A 10,562-nucleotide genomic window follows, 5' to 3' on the forward strand; every position below is an offset into this window, starting at 1 on the left:
GGCCACGCCCCCTTCCCCTGAGTCCACCCCATTTCCCCAACTACCAGTCGTTTCCCAACTTTTGTACAGTTTTTCCCCCATTATAAAAGTTTGAAATGCCTCTCCTAAGGCTTGGTTACCACCAGTAAGAGCTTTAAGCTAAAAGATGCTGGTAATGTTTTTGCATTTTGGGCTCCTTTGCCTTCAGTCCCATCCACCACTGGAGTGCAGCCCCTGAGAGCGTCTCTGAAATAGAATTCAGCGCTTGAGCAGAAAAAGGTTGCCTAGTGTGTGTAATTTCTGCCTTGTGGAAGCAGTGCTCAAATGTGGCACATCCTGCAGACTGCATACCTGGTAAAGAGCTTTTAAATGTTTGTTCTTCCTGTGTGCACCATCAGCACAAGTCAAGGCTGGCCAGGGCCTGCACTGGACAGTGGTAATCGGTGTCTGCATTGCAAATGAGTCCTCTCGATTTATCTGATTCGTGGCTGAGTGGGGGTTTGAGTCTGGGTCTCCCCAGTCCTAGTCCAAAACTCTAACCCAGCCTTCCCCAACCTAGATGTGTTAGACTACAACTCCCATCACCTCCAGCCAGCATGCCCAGTGGGGGCGATAGATGTTGTAGTACAACACATCTGAAGGGCACCCGGTTGGGGAAGCTTGCCCTGACCACAACACCCCAACCGCTGTGTGTTGTGTGCAGCATTTCCTTTTGTTTTGAAGCTGCTGCCTAATCATTTCACTGGGTGAGAGAGAGTGAATAACGTTTCCTCTCCATCTCGCCACACCATTCTTTCATGCCCCCACTCATTGGCTGTTTCTTCCTAAGTCTCAAAGCCCCTTAAAAAGTGATCTTGGTACTAACCTGCCGTCTTGATCGTTCGGCTTCTCTGTTGTTGTTTGCCGCTGCAGACTGACTATTTCCATCTCTTCATTTGCGTGGCTATTGTGGTGATCTATGGAGATGATGTCATCGAACAGCAACTGGCTACTGATCAGATGCTGCTGCACTTTGGGAACCTGGCTATGCACATGAATGGGGAGCTCATACTCAGGAAGGTAAATAAAATCCCAGTGTTCAGTGAATTAAAAAACCCGCCTTTGCGGTTCTGTCTGCTTCCAAACAGTGTATGGAGGTCTTTGCAGAATGTGTGGGTGCTCCTTGGTAGATGGTGATGGATCTTCATTATGATTTGAGATATGTATATTTTGGACAAGTTCAGCTATTCCTCAGGGGAGGGACGGTAGCTCACTGGTGCAGCACATGCTTGGCATGCTGAAGGGCCCAGGTTCAATCCCTGGCATCTCCAGGTAGGGCTAGGAAGGAATCCTGTCTGCAGTGCTGGAGAGCCATTACTGCGGTCAGGGAGTAGACAGTGCTGAACTAGGTGGACCAACGGTCTGACCCAGTATAAGACAGCTTCCTGTGTTGCCGCATACCTGTTCTTTGTGCTTCTCTCTCCCCGAGTGTCTTGACATTTCTACCGTCTCTCTTCTAGGCTAGGAGTTTGCTCTATCAGTTCCGCCTGCTGCCCCGGATCCCCTGCAGCCTGCATGATCTCTGTAAACTGTGTGGAACAGGCATGTGGGACAGTGGCTACATCCCTGCTGTAGAATGTACTGGGAATCACCCCGACTCCGATAGCTGCCCTTATGGGGGCACGGTGGATGAACCTTCTCCCAAGCCAGGGAACGAAGGCAGGAGGGGACTGAAAACGCGAGAGGTCTTTGCTTTCCGGAAATGACAGCTCTGGGTTATGGGTATGTGAGGACTGCAAAAGAAATGGGCACAAAGAACATGGAACATTCGAGGCATTGAAAGAAAAGAGGACAGGGATGTTTCTGTTTACGTTCCAAGAGCTGGAGGGGAATATAGGTGATGCATAACAGAAGCGATCAAAGCTGGATCTCGACTTAATATGTGTCATAGCAGGAAAGGTGTTGATCTGACTGTCATGACTGTGTTGTTGCTTTACAGTTCAGTACATTTGAAGGGAGTGCACAAGGCTGAGCTGACGAATTGGAGTCACAAGTGACAAAGGGTTCCCAGCCATAGGGGAACGTAGCCTGCATAAGAAGATGAGTCCACAGCCAGCAACATGGAAGGTGGGTGAAGGAGGCTGGTTCAGCATGGCCCCTTCGTCCCAAACACACTGATGCACCTGCGCACACCCATGTTGCTTTAACCAAAACATACAGCTCACTGGCTTCTGTATAAAGCCATGATGATCACTTGGAGTATAGTCTGCCAAAAACAATAATACAAATTGCAAACTTTTGGGTTCCCAAGGGGAATATTTCAGTGTGTGTTTGTGTGTCCAAAGCTTGATCACTCTGTTTAAAAAGCCCTTGTTTTTATTCTTTTCATATACACAAAAAGCTTGTTTCTTGTAAGTTGAAAATCAAACTTTTATGAAACTCAAAATCTACAAATTCACTGTGAATATAATAAATTATGCAAAATCACACATCATGCATTTTTTATTATTTGAACTAACCAAGCTAATTTGAATATACAGGGAGAGTACCCTCCCAACATCACCAGTAACGTTAACACTTTGAGACATGTGTCATTAGATACTTTTGACATCTAATTAGGACAGTTTTAGACAGAGGAATGGGGATATGCCTGCCCTATATTTCAAGGGCCTGCCAAGTGCTTGGCAACCCCAGCTTTACAGCCTCAGACATGTGGCAAAAGCAAGTGGTTGTTTAATTTCTGGGGGGCTTGAACACAAGTTGTGTTTGCCTGCCCTTTTAAAGAACAGCAGCCTCACAAATTCATCTGAGGGGTAGTCTGTTGACTGGATCATAAAACCCTTGAAGGGGGAAGGTTCAAATCATTTCTTTTTCTAGACTTCTAAGGTTTTCTATTTGACATTCATACAATGGGGGAAAATGATCACTTCCTACCTTCTGATATTTGGGGTCAATGGATGCAGGTGTTAAGTGTGTGTGTGTGTGTGTGTATGATATAGACTTGCAATTAACTTCTATGCTTTATTCAGTTGCCCTCTACCTGCTGCTACATCCACCTAATGCAGAAGGGAGATGCTAATCTGCTGATTCAAGGACTGAACTTGCACCTAAGCCATTCCAGCCCAATACTCCTCAATGAACTCCAGTGATGGAAGAAGTGCTATCACACCCAGGATCTTACTAACAAAGGTCTTGATGACACACACACACACACACACACACACACCCCAGTTCAAGTTTTCCTGTGCTGGTGAGGCTAGAGGCCAAACTACACCATTCATGAGAAAGAGGCATTAGCTGACTTGGGGTAAGCCCGAGCTTTGGATATGCAAAATATTCAGAAGAAATCCCTAAGTGGGCCAAAAATCCCCCAAACAGCCCCATTATAACTCAATGGCACAGAATACTGACTGAAGTCCTATTTGGACATTTAACTTGCCAGTTAAGCAAACATGCAAGCCAGGAATGGGACCTCTTTGTGTACAGCTGTACATAGGGAGGCTCCCTCTCTGCAAGTGTTTGCACTCTACACATGGATGCCACTGGGAAGGGTCACGTGACATGCGTGATGTTCAGGTTGCAGCTGCATGGCATGGTTCCACTTTGTGTGTTGAACACCCAGAAAGGGCTGAGGAGGTAAAAATTGATAACTGCCTGGGAGGTGGGGGTAGGAGGGAGCAGAATGGATATATACTGTATGTGTGTGAGTGCGTGCGCATAATACTATCTAAAATATGCTAGGACCATCTCATTTTGTGTAGATCACTTCCTGGATCTTTGGAAGAAGTAAGGGAGGGAAAATCTTCCAAGTGTCTTAAGAGTTTTCCCCTTGATAAAGACCCATGTCAAAACGTGTTGGGAATTCAATTGGTGCAGCTGTTCCTTTTTTGATGTTAGTCACTTCCTGGTTCACACTGACGACCTATTTTTAAATGTCCCCAGAGATGAATGAGAGCTGTGTAGACTTCAATAGAGAAAGTAAATAATTTAGTGTAGCTGGGATTGGGGGAAAGTGTGAGCACCGCAGCCACCTCCAAACAAAACCCTCAAAGGGAAAAGGAAGAGTTCCTGGTCTAACTCAGTTATTTTCTGTGAACCGTTTTAAAAGCCCTGCTAATGCAAATTCTAAAGCAACTGCGACACAGTTCATTGTCCCCAAAGTGCATGCTGGAAGGGGCTGTTGTAGGAAGAGAATGACTGATAACAGCCCTGCAATGTAATTCACATTGGATACTGCAAGTCAGTCTCTGAGTTGTTTACAACAACCCTGCTGTGTTGTCTGGAGATATTAAAAGCCTATTGCAGGTTAGGGATTGGTCTGAAGCTGAGAGAATAGCTCGCATCAATAACCCCACCAGGTTATCCATCGCTTTTATCCCTACATTGCAGGCTGGGCTGAGAGAGTACCGTACAACAGGGACTTGAACCAAAAACATTAATGAACCTTTTATTTTTTCCTCCACCAGAACAGAACCTGCAGATCTCTGTTGAACCTGAACTGGAGCAGAACTGGGAACAAAAAAATCAGGTTATTGGTTCAGAATAGGGTTCAACCAAAAAAAAAAGCAAAACACCTGATTTTGGCTCCACCAGAATGAGCACATAAAATAAAACCAAGGTCTGGGAGGGTTTATATATATTGGGTTTGTACAGGCTTTTATATTTTTTTATAGTCTGCCTTGTTCAAGGGCTCAGTTTAGGAAGCATTAGGCAGGAACTGGAGTCGTGCTTCCCTTTTGTCATGGGTTTGGTCAACAAAACAAGTTACATGGAGATCCATCTGTTTAAGGTTGATAAATCTCATCATTTTATTAAATCGGTCAAAAATATATTTAATGAAGTTAAGTAATCAGTTTTGTGCTTATTTACTGAGTCATTTCCTTCCTCTTTAAAAATGATTTGGTTGCTTCTTTACCTATTACACATGTGTCTGGTTCTACAATTAAAATCGAACAGTATTAATAAAATCATTTATTTGTTAAGTACTTCAAATTATTATTTTATTTTAGTTCATGGATGTTTCATAGTACTTATTGGTGATAGTTGCAACAATTTTAGACCTACTAGTTGCTCTGCTCCACTGTGTAAATGACCCTTATATGTGCCATATATTTAATTTTTCTCATGTGAACCAGAACTGAACCACTTTGTTATGTGTGTCGAACCCATTACTGAAACTTTATTGGCCTGAACCAAACCAAAACAACTTCAGTTGCAGCTGAACTGGAACTGAAACAAAACATTTAATCATTTCACACACACGCACACCCTTGCACTAACCCTGCAGTATAGTTCATTGTTATACCCCTATTGCAGGTACAAGGGCTGCGCTGAGAGAGTGTAGCTTAACAGCAGCCATGCAGCGTAGTTGACGGTTAACATTAGAGGTCAGAGGTGGAGCTTACTTAAATCGCCCCCTCAGACCTACTCTCCCTAGGCCAAATCAAGCCCATGGACAAGCTTTATGCTCCATTAATATACTTGCAGACTGGGTGTGCTTTTTAAATGATGAAAAATGAAAATAAAAAAAGTTTGCACACGTTTGCATAGGTTTGCATAAGTAAGACCTATGTTAGGTTAGGCATTACCTGTCTTTGGTTCTGACTTCTGTTTTTTCTGCCCCCTTAGCCACAAGATCAGGTGCCTGCCTGCCTCTCCCTCTCCCTCTCCCTCTCCCTCTCCCTCTCTCTCTCACACACACACACACACACACACACACACGGGATATACTGCAACATTTTGCTTGTGCAAATCCTTTTTGTTGCAGTTTGAACCCATTATTTCGTCTCTTGCCCATGGCAGATGGTAACTGATCAACATCCTCCTCAAGCTACTTTTTATTTATCTGAAGTCCTGTTACTGTTACCCCTCTCAAGTTGTCTCTCCTGCAAGCAAGCCCAGCTCAAGTCAGACAGCTCATCATTTTGGTTCCTCTTTGGATTGTACTTGCATATATAACCAGACCTGGTGGGTAATGAGCGCTTCAGAATTCGTGCCAGGAGGAGAAAGCCCCAGCAGGAAACCGCCAGTTTAATTCCAGTTCAGCTAGGCTGTATGAGCAATGAGATGGCTGTGAGAGATAAATTTATGTAGGAACAGTGTTCTGTTCCCTCGCATTTGATAGGGAATATATTGCCCGTTAGGCTTGGCAGTTGGCATCTTCCAGAGGTCACAGGAATAGAGCACCACCTGCTGTCTGTAATCTCAATTGCTGTGTGTTGTTCCAGTCTGAGCTCAACCTCCATCTGGCTGCTGGTGCTAGGTACAATGTGAGCCGATCCAATGTTGGGTATTCCGAGCATTTTTAAAGTCTGTCGTGTTTACTCCACGAACGCTCTCTGCGAAAGTAGAAGGTGTTGGAGGATGCGGCTAAAAACGAAGGACAAATATATTTCATCAGGAATTGTCCTCAACAAAAGCCATTGGAAAGAAACAAAGAGAACTGGGGTGGGGGAGTGAGTTCTTCTCATTCTAGCATTAATCGGTCACATGGCTGTGGAAGCCATTTGGCTTTGTGTGTTTAAATGTTGTGCAATAAAATAACCAGGAGCATAGGGGGAGCTTTGTTTTGTTTTCTAGAGTGACCTCTATTCATGTGGGCACATCTCTCAACCCTTTCAGGCATGTATGTGTTTCTGTGTGTCACGTTGCTGAACTGATCAGGCCCACCCCAGGCTTCTTTGAAGGGTTGGGCTAGGGACTGTGTTCAATTGTCTCATTTTTGTTGAGGTATCAAAAATACCAATGAGTGAAGAGCACATCCGGATAGTGAGCCCAAAGAGGAAGCCCTTCATAATGTATCACAGACCACATATTAATACATACACTGTGTGTGTGTGTGTGTGTGTGTGTGTGTGTGAGTGAGAGAGAGAGAGAGAGAGAGAGAGAGAGAGAGAGATTATATATATGCATACTAGGTCAAAATGTCCCCAAAATCTACTGTAATACAGGGATAAGGAACTTCTGGCCTACAGCCCAAATATAGCTTGCAGGAGATCCTTATTCAGCCCCTGCCCTTATATCAAATCAGAGATGGGCGATAACGGATTTCCCCTACGCCCTTCCACTCTGCAAGAGAGGCTTTGAAAAAGCATCCAATGAGGATAATGTAGGCTTTTAAAGACCTGATTACAGTATGGAGAGGGGCATTTTCAGGGGGGCATTGCCTCCTGAGGAGGAAAGGGCAAACCCACTCCTCCCCAACCCTGCCACACACCCCACCCCAAGTGAGTGAGTATGTGCATATAAGTGAATGTGGTGTGTGTTTGTGTGTACGAGTGAGTGAATGAGTGAAAGGGGTCTGGGGTAGAATGCTAGCAGTAGGGTAGCCTCCCCCCACTTTGTGGTAGAGCCATACCCACTGCTGGTATGCGGCTCCTGACATGTTTGCCTAGAACCACAGAGAGAAAAAGGCTCCCCACCCCTGCCATCATGGTATGGTATGTTTTGATGAGACTGTATCAGGCTTATGGAGATAAGCTGCAGATAAAGAACTGAACTCTAACGGCACAATCCTATACATGTCTATTCAGAAGTAAGTCCCATTGAGTTGAACAGAGCTTACTTTCTAGTAAGTGTATTTAAGATTGCAGCCAAAGTAACTTATTGGCAGGCTTGTCTCTACAAATTCTATCAGGTAAAGCTGTCCTTAATAAGATGAGCTCCAAATTGGTGCCAGTCTCCTCCCACTCTGCCATTGTTTTAATCCAGAATGTCTTAAACTGTGGGCTCCAGCGTGTTCCTGGGTGGGTTGCACAATGTGGAGCTTTCCCCGCATTTCCAAGGACTTTTCTTGTTTTACCAGATCCCAGCAGCACAGCATTATTTTAAGAAACAGGCTCGCTTCCTCCGTCAACCTTAACAGGGTGCTTTATAGAGCAAAGATGTGCACGCCTAATGCTACTGTGGCATACAGTCCAATAAGCAAATTACCAGAATGACATCTCAAGCCAGGCAAATCTCCTCAACTGAATTGCATATATATTTCCTATCTTAAATTTCTGAAGAATTAAGAAATTTAATTCAAAATATAATTAGAATTAATGCTATCTATGGATTCATGTCGAAGTGGTTATATAAAGCACCTGGGTTGAATCCAGATCCCTCGGTCTGACAGTGGAAGGACACCGCTTGTGGAATGGAAGTTCCACGTCCTCTCTCCTCCCCTGCAGCCCACCCTGGGGACTGTCCAGAGCAGATTTGGAGGGTGCATGGGGGGGGGGGCTGCAGGGGGGAGGAGAGGATGCAGAAGTCTTGTTCCGCAAGCAGTGTCCACCTGCTGGCGGAACAAGGGATCTGGATCCAACCATCGTGAAGACCTCCATGCCTCTCTTTTAACCATATAAAAAGGTAAAAGGATGGAAGAGTTATAATCTTAAGAACATTACTATAAGTTATATTTACTACATGTCCTAAGGCCTTAATCATATGACTCCACATTACTTCTGGGACTTTATTGAAGGACAATGTTCCTATTCAAATATTTCTAAAATGTGCTCAATTATGCATTAAAAACTACATGTTATAAAAAAAAAAAAAGCCACAGACTCATATGAACATACAAACTGTGGAGGCTTACAGATTTATTTGGGGGAACAAAGGTTGGTGACAGACCATAGCTCTTAAGGGAGTTGAAACTGAAAGTGGTTTGAGAGGCTTTGTTTGTTGTTGTTGTTGTTCAGTCGTTCAGTCGTGTCCGACTCTTCGTGACCCCATGGACCATAGCACGCCAGGCCTTCCTGTCCTGCGCTCTCTCCCGGAGCGTGCTCAAGTTCATATTCATTGCATCCGTGATGCTATCTAGCCATCTCATCCTCTGCCGTCCCCTTCTCCTTTTGCCTTCAGTCTTTCCCAGCATCAGGGTCTTTTCCAGGGAGTTTTCTCTTTGCATTAGGTGGCCAAAATATTGGAGCTTCAGCTTCATTATCTGTCCTTCCAATGAGCACTCAGGGTTGATTTCCTTTAGGATGGACTGATTTGACCTCCTTGCAGTCCAGGGGACTCGTAAGAGTCTTCTCCAGCACCACAGTTCGAAAGCATCCATTCTTCGGCGCTCAGCCTTCCTTATAGTCCAGCTCTCACAGCCATACATTACTACTGGGAAAACCATAGCTTTGATTAGACGGACCTTTGTCGGCAAGGTGATGTCTCTGCTTCTTACTATGCTGTCTAGGTTGGCCATAGCTTTCCTCCCAAGGAGCAAGCGTCTTTTAATTTCAGGGCTACAGTCACCGTCTGCGGTGATCTTGGAGCCCAAGAAAGTAAAATCTGTCACTGCTTCCATTTCTTCCCCTTCTATATGCCATGAAGTGATGGGGCCGGATGCCATGATCTTAGTTTTTTTAATGTTGAGTTTCAAACCAGCTTTTGCACTCTCCTCTTTCACCCTCAACAAGAGGCTCTTGAGATCCTCTTCGCTTTCTGCTATTAGGGTGGTATCATCTGCGTATCTGAGGTTGTTGATAATTCTCCCAGCAATCTTAATTCCGACCTGTGATTCATCCAACCCGGCATTTCTCATGATGTACTCTGCATATAAGTAAAATAAGCAGGGTGACAATATGCAGCCTTGTCATACTCCTTTCCCAATTTTGAATCAATCGGTTGTTCCATGTCCGGTTCTTACTGTTGCTTCTTGACCCTTGTACAGGTTTCTCAGGAGACAGGTAAGGTGGTCTGGTACTCCCATCACTTTAAGAATTTGCCACAGTTTGTTGTGATCCACACAATCAAAGGCTTTAGCGTAGTCAATGAAGCAGAAATAGACGTTTTTCTGGAATTGTCTTGCTTTCTCCATGATGCAGCGAATGTTGGCGATTTGATCTCTAGTTCCTCTGCCTCTTCTAAACCCAGCTTGTACTTCCGGTAGTTCTCGGTTCGCATACTGCTGAAGCCTAGCTTGTAGGATTTTGAGCATCACCTTGCTGGCATGTGAAATGAGCGCAATTGTGCGGTAGTTTGAACACTCTTTGGCGTTGCCCTTCTTTGGAATTGGAATGTAAACTGACCTTTTCCAGTCTTGTGGCCACTGTTGAGTGTTCCAGATTTGTTGGCATATTGAATGCAGCACTTTAACAGCATCATCTTTTAGGATTTTAAATAGCTCGGCTGGAAGACTGTCATCTCCGCTAGCTTTGTTGTTACTAATGCTTCCTAAGGCCCACTTGACTTCACTCTCGAGGATGTCCGGCTCAAGTTCAGTGACCGCACTATCATGGCTATCAGGGACATTCAGATCTTTCCTGTATAGTTCTTCTGTGTATTCTTGCCACCTCTTCTTAATCTCATCTGCTTCTGTTAGGTCCCTGCCTTCTTTGTCCTTTATCATGCCTGTCTTTGCACAAAACGTTCCCTTGAGATCTCCAATTTTCTTGAAGAGATCTCTAGTCTTTCCCATTCTGTTGTTTTCCTCGATTTTTTTGCATTGTTCATTTAAGAAGGCCTTCTTGTTTCTCCTTGCTATTCTCTGGAACTCTGCATTCAGTTGGGTATATCTTCCCCTTTCTCCCTTGCTTTTCGCTTCCTTTCTTTCGTGAGCTACTTGTAAAGCCTCATCAGACAGCCACTTTGCTTTCTTGCATTTCTTTTTCTTTGGGATGGATTTC

General features: G+C 44.5%; 1 protein-coding gene across 4 annotated transcripts in view; it reads left to right on the top strand.

Annotated features, from left to right (window-relative positions):
* TBC1D16 (TBC1 domain family member 16) overlaps positions 1–4,938 on the top strand; it is a 75,415-nt gene extending 70,477 nt beyond the window's left edge. For 3 of the 4 annotated variants that reach the window (XM_084837687.1, XM_084837685.1, XM_084837688.1), the window contains 2 exons: positions 892–1,038; positions 1,479–4,932. In XM_084837687.1, the coding sequence (XP_084693813.1) occupies positions 892–1,038; positions 1,479–1,724 (393 nt within the window). In that variant the 3' untranslated portion in view covers positions 1,725–4,932. Of the gene's footprint in view, positions 1–891; positions 1,039–1,478 lie in introns of all 4 variants that reach the window. The other variant, XM_084837686.1, reaches the window with a different exon arrangement.
* The last annotated feature ends 5,624 nt before the right edge of the window (positions 4,939–10,562 follow it).

The sequence above is a fragment of the Heloderma suspectum genome, chromosome 2 (genome assembly GCF_057233095.1).
Source record: "Heloderma suspectum isolate Gila_16-S chromosome 2, 16-S_ref, whole genome shotgun sequence".
NCBI lineage: Eukaryota > Metazoa > Chordata > Lepidosauria > Squamata > Helodermatidae > Heloderma > Heloderma suspectum.